The following is a 17,093-nucleotide window of genomic DNA, read 5'->3' on the forward strand; positions in this document are numbered from 1 at the left end:
ATCAACAATCAATTACTAGGTGCCCTGCCTGGCTGGAAAGCGTGGTAAGTCATGGAAGATCTTATGAAACTTTCCTCCAGGCTGTTGGGCCAGGTAATTAGGCGAGTTCTATTGGTGATGTGGCTTTTATTTTGGGGGGTTGTTTAACTGGGGTGTCATGGGTTTATATTGCTACAATGGTTTTAAACTTTGTATGCTGCCCAGAGTCACTGCTGTGAGATGGGCAGCTCCATAAATTGTACAAGCCAACCAGCTAGCTAACTCCTGGAAGCGTGGGTGGCAACCAAAGGCTTCCAAATGGGAAATATGGTATAATGAACGACTGAGCATTCACAACAAGTTGTGCTTCGTGCTGGTGTACTCACGTTAACTGAATTCATAATTTAGCCTAGCTAACTTGTATCTGTTGTTTTAACTATTCTAGAGGAATATCCTTTTGGAAAAATTGGCCTCAGTATCTTTCATTGTTTTCTTTAACGGTGGAAAAGCTCATGTGTTCTGCATCTCCTTCTGAACAGTAGCCAGTCAAGTATCTGTAGGAAGCTGCCGAGCACAGCCTGAAGGCAGTTGTGCCTCCTCACTCTTGGTGTTCGGTACCACATCCATTCTGGCCAGTATCCATGGATAGTTTTATCACCCATGGATTTATCTAATCCCCTTCTAAGTTAGCCCTCGCCAAACAGAGGCATCCATTTCCCCTCAGCTCAGCAATTAAAAGCAAGCCACTGCAAGCAGAGCTCTTGATCCTCCACCACCCATATCTGCAAGCAATTCTAGTAATTTGGAACTCGCTTCATCAGATCACCTCCAGTCTACCCTTTGGTTTGGTTGAGGAATACATGAGGAATTCAGGAACTCATCTCTTTGAAAAGGAAATCAACACAGTGGATCTTCATGAAAAAATGTGGAATCTGAAGTCAGAACTTCATTTATTTCTATGGAAATGAAGTTAAATCCTATGAGAAAAGGTCTGTTGCACCAGGCTAAACAGTGTCTACTTCAGCCTCAGCTAGCCAAATGGTTTTTGAAAACAGAGCAAATGCACTATTATTTGATCTCCAGCTATCTCCATTTGGTTATTGTAGTTCACATTCCTGGTACTAGTTAAAATTGTTTAAATTTTGAACTGGAAAAAAGAAAGGTTTACAATTGAACTGCTTTGAATGTTTCATTACAATTGTATTCGGTTAATTGTATCTAGCTGAAATGCTAAACAGAAGAGATTGAAGGCTACCAGCAAGCGTTTACTACTTATGCCGCTACATCCAATTAAGCATAAAATTCTTTACTTGGAATAGAAAACTGGAGAACGGATCCTAAATAAATATTGATTTGAGTCTACGTTAATTGTTTGCCACTGTGTAGAGAGCAGAGGGAATGGCCTTAAAGGACAGAAAAAAGAGCCACCACCCAGGCAGATAAAAAAGGCCTGAGCCAGGGCCAAAATAATGTGAGTAAATGTCTCAGTCGAGCCTCCCTAGTTAACACAAAGATAAAGGGAGGGGGAAAGAAGCTTCCTCAGATTTGCAAGATTCTGTTGCTATAGCCTTACCGTACAAGCAGTATAGATCTACATGGCACTGGTTTCCTAACCTGATGTACCTGGATATATACACGTAGAGACACAGACACACTTCGCATCCATGTCACGCCCTTCACCAGATGGCATCTTTGGCTTTCTTTCTTCTTTGCTACAGTCTTCCTCTCAGAAATGGATACCCATCATAAACCAAAGATGTATCCAGAGAAGCTCCTTTAGAACCGTAAGAGCCAGCCTTGTCTTCTCTGTCCACCAGGCAGATGTCCTGCTGGCACCACCTACAGAAGATACGAGAAAGCCTTCTGTTTGTATGGTCTTCAAATTAAAATGGTTTCCTAGTTTCAGACCCTGTCTACCTCAGTTGCTTCCTGCTGCTCTGATTTAACGAACTGTTGCAAACTTGTGCATCTTGGAGACTGATGCAGATCTGTGACAATCCACAGCCAATAAGGGTGTATAGCAGAAAGCTTTGATGGCATCTGGCTTGGCAGCTAGGTTCTTGAGCCTAATGACACATGCGTATCAGAGACCTCAGATAAACGTGAGCCAAGATTTTGGCTCATCCTTTTGACCTGCTGTAAAGCAAACGATCACATATCTTATCTCATCAGGACAGAGGTGAGTGATTTTCTCAGAATCCAGGACTGGAACTTGCTCTCACAACTAGTTAGAAGGCTGCCTGCGTCACTGGAAGGATGGACTGAGGCCTTTTGGAGACCAGGGCTCTGCCTGGGGGGAAATGGCAGGCGACTCCCTTTTCTCCCTAATTCCCAAAACTCTGAAATCTTGCCATCTAAATTTTGTCAAATTTCAGTAGAATACTTTTAGCCCTGAGAGGGTTTTAAGGGTGAAAAGGGGAGCTGCTGTTATCCCAGGTTTTCCTTCCCATTTCCATCCTTATTTTTCAAAGCGGGGGGAGGCAAGGGGAAAGCAGATTTGTGCCACCACAAACCACACCAAAGTTCAGGGCTGCTGGGGTGACCCCGTGCAGCCGACGCACTGTCCCTGCCTGCATGAAGAGGCTGTCAGCTGCTCTTTGCTTGGCCTCTTCGTTCATTTTTCCTCTCCAATCTCCCGCCAATTCTCTGGGCCTTCGGGAAGGTGTTTGTCCCAATCAAACTGCCCTGTCTCAATTTTCAGAGCAGCTGCTCTAGCCGTATTGGGGAACTGTGTTTCCAGCAGGGAGCCGTGCAATATTTTGGACTTCTCGGTCTTTGCTTTGCGAATGGTATTAGGTTTAATGGATACCTCTGAGCAGCATAGATATCTGTAGCTGAGGCACCAGACCCGGCAGCGTGCTCCAGTAGAAGGACTCCTGCAGGAATTAAATGCACATTCTATAGCATTTCTGATTCACCTTCCTAGTGCGTTATTCTAACGAGATCTACCCAGCAACCTGAATCATCCCAGCATATGGCTACTTCCACACCGCTGTGCACCCACCCCAACCGTCCCCCGAGCACCCCTTCACTCCCTCCCCCACCCGGCAGCAGCCAGTTACCTGCCTAAATCCCACTAACCTGGGAATCAGTTAGCGACGGCAACTGGGACTGCAGGGGTTGCCGTCGCTAAGTGATGCGGTTGTACTTTACAAACGCGTTGCTTAGCAACGGAAATTCCAGTCCCAATTGTCATCGTAACGTGGCCATTCCCTGTATGAAGTGCACAGGTTTCTGGTTAGCCACTGCTCTCTGATGTCAGACTAATTAGCTTGATTGCCACCAGATATGGGGCTTGGGGCTGTTCTGTTTCCTGCTTATTCCATCTTTCTAACCAGAGCCTCTTTCTTCGTGGTTGTATTGTGGTAGAATCTTTGTCTTTTTTTAAGCATTACGTATGAACTAACACAGCTGGGTTGTTTCAGATGATTACTGTTCCATGTCTTCCTGAGCAACACTCAACAATGAATCCTAAACGATTTCCTGGTAAGCAGGCAACAGATTCTGAAACAATTCTTTCGTTACCTGCATAGATCCGTGCCAGACTATAGGCAAAGTCTCTTCCTGCAAGCTGCATCTCAGCTTCTCCCTCCGAGTCCATTCTTGAAACAAACCGCTTGAGTTGTTGTAGATTATTTTGAACTATTTGCACAGAAGGCTGCAGTTCAGACAGTCGGGTAGCCGCCTCCAACTTGGCCTGCAAGGAAACCACCAGAGCAAACGTGCATAACCCAGAGTATTTCTGGCCAAGCAAAGACATCACTCAGCTGCTGCTGCCGCTTCTCTGAAGATCGGATTCTCTTTTTTCCCCCCTAAGACTGTTGCAGTGAAGACAAGGAAAAGTTTAGTGGCACCTTACAATTAATTTATGCCATAGACACTTGTAGATCAGGGAAGAGATGCACAGTGTTTTTCAAGCTAAGGACTGCTCTGGTCTTTTGAGGGGGACATATCCAAAAGGAGGGGATAGGGCTAGTAAAAAAAAGGGGGTGGCTTTCACAGATGCTGTTCCGTGGGCCTGGCAGAACGTTTCACAGGTGTGCTTTGGTTGCAAAAGATATAATTAAAATGGGTAGTTACATCTGCCAAGAAGAATACCAAACAAATCTTCAACCCCACAGCATAGTAATGCATGTTCCCCTTTTAATGTCAGTGCATATTCCAGTGACTACACATGGGCTGCAACTCAACCTTTGCGTTCTGAACGCAAAACTGTTGCCACGTAGTAATGCAGGAGAAGTTTTACATCTCATATACCAGTAACAGTAATTCAGAGGATAACTGAGCACAACGATGTAATCTGACCACATTTCTAAGAGAAGCCAGTGCTGGATCAAGCCAACAAACCTTTGGTACTGTTCATCCAAATACATTTTGGAACGTTACAAGGAAAACGCGGGGGAAGCAATTGGATGGTGCTCTGTCAGGAAGGGTGTTTTTCCACAGACAGAGATGCCAGCTACCTCTCGCCCCTAAGATGCCTATAAATTAATCCAGCCTTCCCTCAAAACATGCGGCAGTTTTAGAGCCCTCTAAACGCGTGATCAACACTACTTCATGTGCTAATGCCCGAATGCTGCTTCTTGGGCTTTCTAAAGCTTCTGCAAACTGCACGTGGCAGCCCACCTTCCTTTTCTCTAAAGCTTCCCCCACTGAAGGCCCCACAACGAAATACTAAAAGAACAAGATGAAATAAACCGCAAGGCACAGCAAATGAGTCCTGAAGCGGCAGGAGCAGCGTAACTGCATTTTCCCACTTCTTGCGGCATCAGCGTACTCAGCAGCGCACGGCCATCAAGAAGGGCCGCCCCAATTTTACTGGGGGCTGATTGAGCCCGTTCCTCAAATCGTTTGTCCTACGAGGTCCATCTCAAAATTTAGCCCGTTTATAGGTGGCGTGACAAACTCCGGCATCGGTGCCTTTCGGGAGCCTACCTGGGCAGTGGCGAAAAAGGCATCCAGCGCTTTCCCTTGGCTCTTGAGAATGGAGCGCAGAACATCCAGGGACAGGACGTTAGTTGTTCCCTCCCAGATTGTTAGCACCTGTCCGGGAAAGAGAGGCAGCGCTAGAGAAACCCAAGTCAAACGCAGAAGGGCAGACTGGGGAGCCAAGCACACGCTCCGCTGCACGGATGGGAGTGCACCCGAGGGCCAACCGTGTCCCTCGTTACCAAGCATCTTAGGGAGGAGGATTTATATAAGCTGCTTTTCCCTGACGCTCCACGCTGTGTTAGCAAAAGCCAGCGGAACAATTACGCTCTGTCCCTTCTCCAGCGTGCAGCCCTCGTCCAGATGTCTCTTCCTGTCTCTCACCCTAAAATAGCTGCACGCTGTGAGAAGGAAGAGCAGGAGTTAACAAAAAACTACTCCAATGCTTTTTACCTGGGTATCCCGGAGCATGACGGCCAGACCTGTATCTTCCATGAAGCCCTGTCCTCCAAAACACTCCAACCCTTCTGAGACCACAGCAACAGCCTGCAACACAAACTGACTCGTTCACACCTCTGACACATCTTTGAACATTCACAGATCCTCCTAAGGGCCCCCCTGTCTGGTTCCTATGCCCGCACAGTGTACAGCGTGTCCAGTCCCTTCTCCAACCTGCAAAATGGGCCTGGGATGGGGACCACTTTCTCTCCACCCGCTCCCACTATAAGGAACGCTGCAGAGAATGGCAAGATTTGCTGAAAAGATAAGCCAGGGTGAGAGGAGGACAGACCTGGGGCAACAGTCCACCACAAAAATGTTTGGGTTTTTTTTCTTCTGACGTATTTGATCTTTAGATGCAGGAGGGACCTCTCAGCCATATTTACTTGACGATGCAGGGCTTGCCTGAATACACTCTTCTGCCAAGCTACATAACAGAAGGAGCCTGGTAGCCCCTTTTCTGGCTAACAAATTTTACTCAAAGCATCAGCTTTCATGAGCTTAAGAAAGCTGCAGCTGACGAAAGCTGATGCCTTTGAATAAAATGCGTTAGCCAAAGAGGGGCTGCCAAACTCCTGATGTTTTGCTACCACAGACTAACATGGCTATCCTCCCACAATGCCAGCCCAAATTTTTCTTTCATGAGATAACCTGGTCCTTCTATGACAGCCTGCATGGATTCTCCCTCCCCCAGACCCTTTAACATCTGCGGGAAAGCACTGAGCCCCTGGAAGAAACGTGAATGTGACCTGCTTTGCAGTGTAGAGTTTAATGACTGGTGTCAGCAGCCTCAGCATGTGCTCATCCTGCTCCGTTGCCTTCTTTGTTTCTTCCAGGCCAAGCAGTCTCCCAGTCTCCATCATCAGCAGGAATGCTCCGTGGGTTTGTACCTGCAGAAGGGGAAGGCAGTTGCTCTGAGCAAGACCAGCACCTTGAGGATCTCCTCCTGACACTGACAGGCAACTTCCTCCCCTCCTCCTGCTACTTCCTTAACCACTGTCCCAAACCAGCTCTCCTTCCCTAGGACGTCATGCCAAAATCACATGAACCAGGCATATGCAGAGAAAGAGAGCTAAGCAGGACTGGACTGGAAAACCAGTTACTATCCCTACAAGCAAATTGGAGTTACAAAATGTGTTGATTGCAGTTTAAGACTATTGCTAACCTGGCATCCAATAACAGTCCAGCTTTCTTTTGAAGCGTTCTTATTACATGGTTTATGTAATGGTTCATTCTGTTCTTTACGTTCCCCAATTATAGGCTAATTCTTATCCATGCTGGCACTTGATTCCAAACAATGGTAGGAAAAAACGCTGGCATCTTTGCCAAGCACACTTAATCCTAAAGCTGGTTGTGCTCACCTCCATTCGTGCCAAAGTTTGCATATGCAAGGGGTGATCCTTAAGGGGTTTTCCAAAGGCCTCTCTCTTGGTAGCATAATCCCGTGCCATGTGGACAATTCTATGGATGGAAACAAAGTCAGGCCTCAGGGATTAATTGCTGCCTTTTCTCCTACATAAAATGTACTCCTGCTCCGTCCCATCATTTAATTTCATTATTTAATTAATGCATAAAATCATCATGGTTGCTGCTGACTCTCATGGGAGTGAATGTACGATGTTATATGCTGGAGGGATACAACAGTAATTGCATATATAAGGTAAATGTTAATGAACTTTCTACTGTCTTTATTAATTCCACCTCTAGGTAGCAAAAGTATTTCCATTTCTCTCTACACAGACTACAGAACAGCCCTTCCACTCAGAATGATGAAGGGCTGTGCTGCCAATATTGCTCAACAAAATGGGCATTTTTGTTGGCACTTTCTTTTTGCTGTGGAACATCATCCCCGCGGAGATAAGACTGGGCCCCCCTTGATGCTCTTCCGCAAGGCCCTGAAGATACGGTTTTGCCAGAAGGCCTGGGTATCCCCGGTAGTTACGGAGCCCATGAAATGGCTAGTGTAAAGGTCGCCAGGAGGGTGGGGGGCGATAGTGGGTTTTGTATTTGAATATTTATTCTTCTAACCCACCCAGAGTCACTGAGAGTGAGTTGGGCAGACATAGAAATTGCTTAAATAAATAAATAAATAAACAAACAAAAGTCCTCAGATAGGTGCATGAAGATTTTGAAATGCTTAATACTCCTGAGCATTCCTCTACAGGCTCCAGTAAGCTGGCCAACATTTTCAGGCAATATCACCACGCCTCACCCGCGGCTCCTACAGCCCTCTGAGGCAAGAATTGTTCTAAAAATAAAGAAGAGCCCTTCTGTACAAGAAAATGGCTCTCCCACGCATAGATGAAGCCCAATTTATGGTTATACCCCAAGTCCATTGGCATCTATATTTTACATAGTAAATACTGATCCACAAGTAAACTTTCATTTGCAGAAGTTCAAAAAATGAACAAGTTGAACTACACAAGAGTATTAAAGTAGCAATTTGGAAATTAGAAGACTCCAAACTACATCTTCAAATTGGTCAACTTAACTTTGCTTAATTATCCTTCAGATTACAGCATAACTGAATCGGTTGTCATTATGCCCAGATGTAGTTCTTCCTAGTCATGTCCACTTCTCAGGGAATGGGCTGAAATTCACCTTCTCATAATTCCAACTGCAGAGACGGCATTATAGATCCTAGCGATGTTCAGCATGTTGGCAATGCAAGCTATACCCTGGCCTTCTGCAGAGATCTGAAAGCATTAAGAAACAGCTTCAGACTACCGGATCTGGTCCGCCTGCAAAAGCCTACATGCAATCAAACGTGTAAAATCAGTCCATTTGCAAAAATAAAAATTCCTAAATGCCATTTCCAGGATCTGAGAATGAGAAGAGCAAGTAGCTTAAGGAAAGCTAGAAAGAGGGCTTTCTTCAAAAGACTGAAACCTACAAACTAACATTTCAATTTAAATAACTAATTCTAAAAGTGCACAAAGACTGAGGATCACAGGGACCATAAAGCTGACTACACAAAACACAACCAAAGGAGTAATTTTCTGGAGCAGCTTAGGATGCTAAAACTATATTCCATCACAATTTGCGGATGGACGCACCCAAGAGGCGTGTTCTACCAGCCCCTGGCTTCTAAGGTCTTTTGAAGCATTGCTCAAAAGCCTCAGGCTATTTTTCTGTTAACAGCTTTAGAAACGGTAGTAATCTTTTCAGATTAGGCGCTCCAGCAACTAGAGGTGAGGATCTTCCCCTGCATAGCTCTTCCACTCACCGGATGTCTTCAAGCAGACCCTGAACAACTCTCTATTGTGAATGCTTCAATTTGTATGCCTTTCTTAGGCAGGAGGCTGGACCTGGTGGAATAAATCAGTGTTTTTCAAACTTGGCAACTTTAAAAAGTGTAGATATCGACTCCCAGAATTCCCTAGTCAGAATGCTAACTGGGGAATTCTGGGATTTGAAGTCCACATATCTCAAAGTTGCCAAGTTTGAAAAACACTGGTCTAAATGATCCAACTTCCTGATTCTCTCCTTTAAAATCCAGCAACCTACCCTGCCCAACTGCACTCTCCTCGCTCGTCTCAATGTACTAAAGAGCAGAAATATTTTCTCCGTGTTTCTTACCAGATGTGCTCGAGCTCCATCCAGCAACAACTCTGCGGTAGGCAACGGCCTGGTGCCCAGCTTCTCTTTCAGCCTCTCTATTTTTATGCCATTCAGCTTCCCGTCCTCGTATAGTTTCAGGTAGAAGAGAGAGAGGCCTCTGGAGCCCTGCCACCCAAAAGATGCTAGCATGAGACATTGTCTGGTAAGAAACAGAGCTGGAACTGGGATGTTACTAAATGCACAATTACTTGCAACAACTGTTTCATATTCTTGTGGCTCCTCCGTGAATCTGACCTGCTTTATCTGCCCATCAGCGGCCATGATCCTTGCCAGGGTCAGGGTCATATCTGAATCAGTGGCCGATGTGAACCACTTGAAACCGTGCAGGCTGTAGGAGCCATCTGGAAGTTCCCGTGCGATTGTTTCTGTTCCACCTCCTGGGGGAAAAAACGAACAAATTTTTGCTGCTGGGAATCTTCCCTGAAAGAAGAACCAAGATACAAATAACCATTGACTGATTAGTTAGCTTTAGATCCTGCTTTTCATTCAGGAGCTTACAGTGACCTTAGCAGCACTCCCTCTTCTTGTCTTCCCCAGCAAAACCCTGTGAGGTAGGTTGGGCTTAAGAGGCAGAGCCTGGCTCAAATAAAAAACATTTTATTACAGCAGGTCCAGATCTTAAAACTGAAAAACAACCAAATACAGTTTAAAACTACAATACATTCTTATTAATGAGTCAATCCCTACTTTTGTCTGATCTGAACATACTGAAGCCTTATGTCTTGGGCCCAGAATTTAGCTACTGTATAGGTAATTTCAGGGTGCTTATCTTTTAGGAAAAATTCTAAATACTATTGGTTTAGTCAGACAATCTAGCTATTAAGGGTTAAATAGGTTGGGAGTGCAATTCCTCACGAAATCTACCCCGCAGAAGACATGTTGTAAGGGTTTCAATTTCATCAGAGGCACTGGGGTAACTTCCGTGGGAACAGGGTGTCTGATTGTATCTACTGTCCCTGATGGCAGAGGGAAGGGCATTGAAGCATGCTCGAGAGAAGGCCCAGATATTTGGAATAGGGTAACATGTAGAGGCATTGTGCAAGTTGCAGTTTCCTTGTTTCTTTATAAAGTCGGCATAGCCCTGGGCAGGTACAAGGCGTTCTGAATCTTCTGGTCTTTGCTTAATTGTCTACTTTGCTTTACCCAATCTCATGGGAAATCAGGAGACAGCTTGCCGGCTGTAGCTCAGCCCAAGGAGCGGCTTGCTGGCTATAGCTCAGCACATTTGGACTGGAAGGTGTCCTGCTCTAAAAAGGGCAGGAGCCTTCAACGTCAGCCCTTTGAGGTAGTCCACACGAGAAACACAAACCATGAGTACTAACGCTACCTTTATGGTAAGGTTACACTAACAGAATCTGCCGAGTCTGAAAGCACCTCTCCCCTCCTTTACTTTTACTTTCTTGAAAACTAGGGAGGGTCCCTTCTGAGACGCTGCCCACGCCCTCCCTCCTTCTGTGGACTGACATACCTTTTGCATGACGGTGTTCTAGGCTGTGGCTCTTCCTCCTGTCTCCCAAGGTCATTCCCACAGGCCATTACACTATAGGACATAGATTGACTTTCAGCCACTAAGATGTAACTGATTGCCAAGCTTTGGTTTCTATGCTAGGCAGCCCACCCTCCAGTCTAAGTAAAGCATTGGGGGCAGTTCTTGGCATAGAAAATATGGCTCACAGAAAACGCAATCAGATTATTTCATATAAATGGAAGTTTATGCAGGGATGAGTATAAAATACCCATCTTTTTTTCTATACATATAATTTTTATTAAAACCTTTTAAATGAGAAGATAAACACTAACAAAAACTAATATAAGAATCTTTAATTGGCTGCCATTCTTCTCTGGGCTACAGAACTGGCATTTTTGATGGGCACCGTTTGCTATTCAGAAGCTTGGAAAAACCACCCCATGGCACTTGAAGGAGCTGAGTTGTTCTACTGGATGTTTACCTATCAAGCAGTTGTATTTTGGGAGGCGATTTGAAAAGACCATTATTTTGGTTTTTTGATAGTATATAATTAGCTGCTTTTTGATGCAAAATTGTCCTCAGTTGACTCAAAATCAGCAATTTTCCATGGTCGAGAGGGATCTTGAACGTGAGTTTCCCCACCATTAGCCAAATATCTTCGCCTCTTTAAAGACTAGGGAAGATGGCACTGATTGAGGCAATCTGATGACAGCTGATAGGACAACCCACATGCTCCATATCTCATTTTATTCTATTTTTTTCCCATTTTATTTTATTTACTTCACCACTCAATTTTGAGTATTTTTACCACTCCCTTCATCACTTTACCACAGCAGTGGCTCATTTGAAACTCTCCACCAAATTTGTTGGCAGAAACAATGGATAGATGTTCTCTCTGAATTTCTCTGGGGAAGCAAAACTTCCCCAACCATTTTCTTCCTTACCAGTGGGTGACACCATTTCTGTAAAAGCCCACCACCCGTAATGTCTCTGGCGAATACACACTCCACAAGAATTTCTCCAAAATTCTCCTCTGCTTTGAAAGAATATAGAAGATAAATTCTCTCCCTTTGGACTAGACAAGCACTAGTAAGAAAAACCACAGAAAATTTCTGACTGGCACTTTTGAAAAAGAACCAGAACTAGTTCCACATTGAAGAAGCAATGCAATTAATGACCCAGGGCTTTAAAGAGCATATGGTGTAGTTACACAGCTTTAGGGCAACCATGATTTTAAGAAAGCTGTTAGAACCTGTAGTCTTATAGCCCTAGCTGCATCCTGACCACTGTAAATGTTGGTCTGCGGATTCCTACTGGACTAGAGGACGTGCTCTAGTGAAAAGACATCTTAAGTTTCCCCACTTGTCACAGCAATATTGGGTATGATGATTTACGCATTTCTCATTGACTTTATATACTGTGGTGTGCATAAATAAAACACAACATTAAAAAAGTAGCAAAAAACACAAAACATGTCAGGAAAAATGGCATAAAATACAAATTTGACATCTTTAAAAGCAGACTGTTGAATAAGCGACTCCACCCAAATCAGGTCTCATTCGCTAAACTGTTTATATTTTAGAAAGAAAGGATTGGGTCTCCCGTTTTGGACATGCTTACCAACATCAGAGCCCCCTTTGCGTTCAGTCATCCATTGGCCAGAGGTCCAGAATGTCTTGGGGTCACATGAGGTCAAATGAGCATAGGCTTCTTCCAGGGGCTTGGGGATACCTAAGGACTGTTGGAGTTGCAAGCAAGAGACAGAAGGTAGATATAGAGATGGATGGATGGATGGATAAAATAACTGCTACAGGACTCCATGCCCATCTGTCAGACCAGCTTGGATTTTGATTTCTGGACTGACTAGTGTGTCTCTCTGTCCATAACCATTTTTGGAAATCAGGCATCAGGATCTATAACTATACTTTTCCTAATCCTAAACCCATATCCTGAGAGGGTATCAATGGACAGGCAGTAGATGAAGGAGGTTATGATACAGCCAGCCCCTCTGAAGGTTAACGTGAAGACAATCTGTTCATTTAGGAGGATAGCATGGAGAACAGAAGCAATATTTTTACAAATGCTACTAAGAAAACTTGGAGATTTTAATTAACAGTAAGAGCAGCTGAGTCCAGCAGTCCCACCTGCTGAACATTAGAGGCTTACCTCAATAGCTTTTGCTGCTCCATCAGTCATGGCTAGAGGGGACCCGTAGCAACCAGAAGGGGGTATAAAAAGATACAGCTTGGCAATCTGATGAACACGGCTATGAAAAGAGAAATACACGAAGCTGTAATTCCAGCCTCCCCAAAACCCCTTTATCACATATTTAAAACAGAACCAGGAAAAGGACTTCCGGGGAAGCAATGGCAAACTGAAGACGGCTTCATGGAGAGCAGAGCCAACGTCTGCAGCAGAAGAAGGAGCTGGCGCAGGGATCAGCTTCTCAGAATTCCTCTAGACAAGGAGAAAACTTTGGATCTCTCACACGCACTCCAGGCGGCAGCTCCCCACAAAGAGATTGTAAAACAGCAGTCTCTGGGTGGGTTTAGAGCTCACAATTTAAAGGGTCTAAAAACCAAGATCCTTAAAAGCAAAGAGAAGGGATATAAAGTGGGATTATCTGATCAAGGTCAAAATATATATGTCATCGTTTCTGGTAACTCTTAATAGTCTTTTGCTTACCAGGACTGAATGAGGAGGCTTTAACAATTTGTTTACAGAGAGGAGATTAGATATGGGAAGGAGAGATCTTCTGTTGTATTTTCAACCTAAAGTGATGTTATTATGTTAAAAGGAAAGGAATATAAAGTTGGTTTATTTGATATACGTATGTATGTATGTATGTTGTTATTTCTGGTACTTCTTAATGGATTTTGCTGATTAGGATCAAATGATGGGGGTTTAAAAATTTGTTGAAAGATGAGATATGGGAAGAAGAGATCCTTTGTGGTAGTAGTAGAGAAGGTGATATCAAAATTGTACTTTTCATGATGGGGATCTTTATCTTTTTTCTTTCATTTTACTATATATATCTTTTTTTTGGCTTTTTCTCTGCACTTTTTTTACTTTTTACATTTTTCTTACTAAATAATAGTTTTTTATCTCTATCTCAAAACGTAATGAAAATCATTATTTTAAAAAAAGGAAGGCTATAGCAAAAACAGTACTTGGGTACAATGGCTGAATAATATAAATTAGACTTTGCAAACCACTGTTTAATATGATTAGAGTTGCTAGGAGTTGGGCAGCATTTGGGCACATTTAATAAATTATTACTACTACTACTACTACTATTAAAAAATAGACTACCAGGAAAAATGAGCCATGCTAGGATTTTGGGACATACAGGAGATACCCAAATAAGTTCATATGGCTTTGCAGGGCTCCAGTAAACCACATAGTACCTCCAACTGGAATATCTCCTTTTATACCCTTCAGCCACAAGACTCTCCTCAGCAGAGATGTCCTTCATCCTCTTCCAGGCTGGGCAGGTGATTATTTGGTCCACACGCTGCCCCCAGGCATCAAACTGCTGTAATCTAGGGGGGTTTAGTTCACACTCATGCCCCAGGAAGTCAATTTCATCTCTCATACGAGCTCCAAACCGTTCCAGGTCAACGTTCACCTCAGCAAACACCTATGAGGTGGATGCAGAAATATGCAATGTGAAGAGATGGTAGGATAGGAACCAGAAGATAATTCTGAGAGGAACAAAGGAAGCTAAGTTGAGGGGCTACTGATTTCTTTCTTATTTGGCCTGTAGTTTCATCTGTGCTGCTTCTTCAATAAGCTAAATTTGTGGTTGGTTCTTAGAACAACCTGGTCACATCCCAGTGTCTTTCCTAAACAGCACTCAGAATATTTGTGAGCCTGAAACCAGCCTGAAGATCCTGCACTTGTTTAATTCACTGTGTTCATGTCATCCTTTTCTTGGGTAAAACAACTGAAGAAAATACGGCATCAAAAAGGAATATATGAATCAAAGGTTAGTGGTGACTCCTTTTCCTGATAGCTGTCTCCAATCCAGGATTGGAACCATGTCCATCTATTAAGATATCTTTATACATAATCACTCATTTGCAATGGTATTGGATCAAATTGCAGCAACCTGACGGCTGAACCACATCATTACTGCTTTTTCAAGGCTGCAAATTTGTGCTTCCTGAATCAGTGTGCTCATGTAAATTTTCACCTCTATCCCAAATATGCATTTTGGGTGCAAAAACGTGAATGCTGTTGCAAAATCTGCAGACAGCTTTTGTTTCCTACTGCACATTCTGCAAGTTCTAGTAAAAAAGTAATGGCCTCACCAGAACAAGCATAAGCAACACAACTGTGATTTAGGACTGCGGATAAGCGGTTTGCATACAGCTTTCGTTAGTAATCCAGATAGATTCCGTGGCTGGAGGATGCTGTGGGAGACGTTTTGCTAAAAATGCAAGACCTTCACTGTCGGGAGACTTGATATTCTACGCGTAGACCTCACTTAACGACCGACCGCTCAGCCAGCGAGCGCTGGAAGTTACGGCAGCGCTGAAAAGCGGTGTTGGAAATACCGGCGTTTAAAGCTTCTTCCGAACCACTTCAGGAAGAACGTGGCTCCAGCACTGCCATGAAAACTCGGGAAGGAAAAGTGCTCTCTTCATGGACACTCACTTACCCCCCGTCCCCGAAAGCAAAGCATTAACGAAAAAAGCCCCCAACCACTTTCTACAGACCAATACTCTTCTGCCCGGCGTCCCCCCCGCCCAGCACGACTCCCACGACCGAGAACAAGTGGCTAAAAGACGTCGACGGTCCCGCTGCGTTTTGCAACCTCGCAGCGCCCGAAGGGGAAGACCGAGCGGCAGCTCCGCGCCTTTGCAGGGGAAGGCCGGAGGATTCCCTTCTCTTAAAGGCAGCGACACCCGGTCGGGGCCGCTCCACGCTCACCTCTCCCGGGGATGAGGACCTCCTTCCCGCAACAGGCGTCGCCGGCACGGCGCGCACCTGCCCGCTCGCGCGCTGCCTCTGTGCGACCGACGCGGGGAGGCAGGCAAGGGGGGCCCCAAGGAAGCCGGGCAGGGAAGGCGACTCCGCGCCCCGCATCCTCCGCGCGGAAGAGGCGCAGCTGCGCTCGGACGCGGGGCGCGGGCGGCGGGGAAGCCGGGCCGGGGAAGGGCTCCCCCCACCCAGGACCGCGCTCTCCCCGCGGGCAGAGAGCCCCGACCCGGGCTGCAGAGAGTCCGAGGGCCCCGACGCCGCCCGGTCCCCCTGGCGCTCCGGCGCCCCGACCGACCGACCGACCTCGGCAGGCAGCCGGGCTCGCAGATAGCCCTGCAGCAGCGGGTCCTCCAGATACGGGTTCCCGAGCCGGGGCTGCTCCGGGCCGGGGGGCGCCGCCGGGGGCTGCGGGGCCAGCGGCCGCGGAGAAGCGCCCTCCATGGCCCGCCTCGCCGGAGTCCTCGCCGAGTGCGCGGAGCGGGCGAAGGAGCGGCCTCGCCCGCCGCCGCTCGGAGGCGTTCCCGCCGGGGCTGGGCGAGGGCGGCCGGCGGGGGAGGCCGCGGCGAGGCAGGAGCCATCCGCCCCCCGCCCCCCGCCCAGCCCTTCTCCCCCCCGGGCCTGAGGGACCTGAATCGATGTCGCCCAGCAGGGCTGGCTAACGAGGACGAGGGGTGCGTAGAGCGCGCGCAAGCGGCTTCTCCCCGAGCGCCGTCCCGCCGGACGACGGACGGGCGGACGGGGGCGAGGGGGGGACGGGGCGCCCCGGGGAGGAGAAAGCGGGATGGCCCCAGCCGTGCCACCGGCGCCCCCAAACGACGCGGCAGGAGCCTCGGTGGGAAAGAAGCGCACGACGCGGCGGAGCTGCCCCTCCAGGGCCCAGCTCCTCCGCGGAGAAACGGCGGCTTTGGCCGTCTCCGCCTCTCCGTCGGGGAGGTTTCTAGGCTGCTGGGCAGCGGAGAGGCACCTCGGCCGAATAAAGAGAAAGGAATAAAGGAATAAAGCGGCGCCTGAGAGGAAGCCTGTCCGGGCAGCGCTGAGGGAGAGGGCCGAGGCGCCACGGCTTCGGAGAACGGAGGGTCGGGAGGCCTCTTCCCGCCAAAATCCCCTCAGGGCTTCTTTCAGAAATCGTCCTCTTTGCTCTACTACTGATGATCAATAGTTATTAAAAAGAGCTTTTTCACTTTTCCGTTCCTTCAATTATTACTAAAAGGAGCTTTTCCTCATCAGCTGCCTATTCTTACCAAAACCAAATTCTTAGCCTAAAAAAAAATTCCCACACATAGTGTACGCCGCTGCGCAAAAACATGCAGCCGTGTTTATTTCTTTTTTAATGTATTTCTTGATGGAAAGGTGGTTAATAAACTGAAGGGCATTGTTTTGATACACAAGTTTATACTCTCTCATAATGTGTGGGCATGCATGTGACAGTGCACTCTATCTTACTTATAAAGGATTAACTTGCTTTTTAAAGAGCACAGCGTTTCTTTCCCCCCACCTTATCTCTTTGTTGAATGCCTGATTGCCTTCCAAGAGAGCACACCATTCCCCCACCCCATTTCCTTTAGAAGCAATTAGCCAGATGCCTGACTGAACAAGTAAGCTATAAATTAGT

The 17,093-nt window shown here is 46.3% G+C and overlaps 1 protein-coding gene across 1 annotated transcript; it reads right to left on the reverse strand.

Annotated features, from left to right (window-relative positions):
• Window positions 1-891: 891 nt before the first annotated feature.
• Window positions 892-15,960, reverse strand: LOC103063163 (acyl-CoA dehydrogenase family member 11-like). The gene is made up of 14 exons (XM_088143202.1): window positions 15,785-15,960; window positions 13,903-14,135; window positions 12,662-12,761; window positions 12,116-12,233; window positions 9,262-9,404; window positions 8,986-9,132; window positions 8,008-8,102; window positions 6,768-6,867; window positions 6,156-6,296; window positions 5,362-5,454; window positions 4,915-5,022; window positions 3,505-3,676; window positions 2,789-2,855; window positions 892-1,818 (listed from the first exon to the last, which is right to left on the reverse strand). Exons 1-14 carry the CDS (start codon window positions 15,920-15,922, stop codon window positions 1,692-1,694), a joined length of 1,782 nt encoding a protein of 593 aa, XP_087999328.1. The 5' UTR covers window positions 15,923-15,960; the 3' UTR covers window positions 892-1,691.
• Window positions 15,961-17,093: the final 1,133 nt, after the last annotated feature.

The sequence above is a fragment of the Python bivittatus genome, unplaced genomic scaffold, assembly GCF_059951505.1.
Source record: "Python bivittatus isolate LINGU-HERP-01145 unplaced genomic scaffold, Pbiv_v1 ctg000280_np1212, whole genome shotgun sequence".
NCBI lineage: Eukaryota > Metazoa > Chordata > Lepidosauria > Squamata > Pythonidae > Python > Python bivittatus.

Bases quoted from the DNA above. Each gene is read 5' to 3' on its own strand.
- LOC103063163 (XM_088143202.1), bottom strand. From the start codon at position 15,922: ATGGAGGGCGCTTCTCCGCGGCCGCTGGCCCCGCAGCCCCCGGCGGCG. The intron at 2,856-3,504 runs GTAACGAAAGAA...TAATTCCTGCAG, and splicing joins TCTGGCACGGATCTATGCAG to GAGTCCTTCTACTGGAGCAC. The intron at 1,819-2,788 runs GTATCCATTAAA...TATCTTCTGTAG, and splicing joins GATATCTATGCTGCTCAGAG to GTGGTGCCAGCAGGACATCT.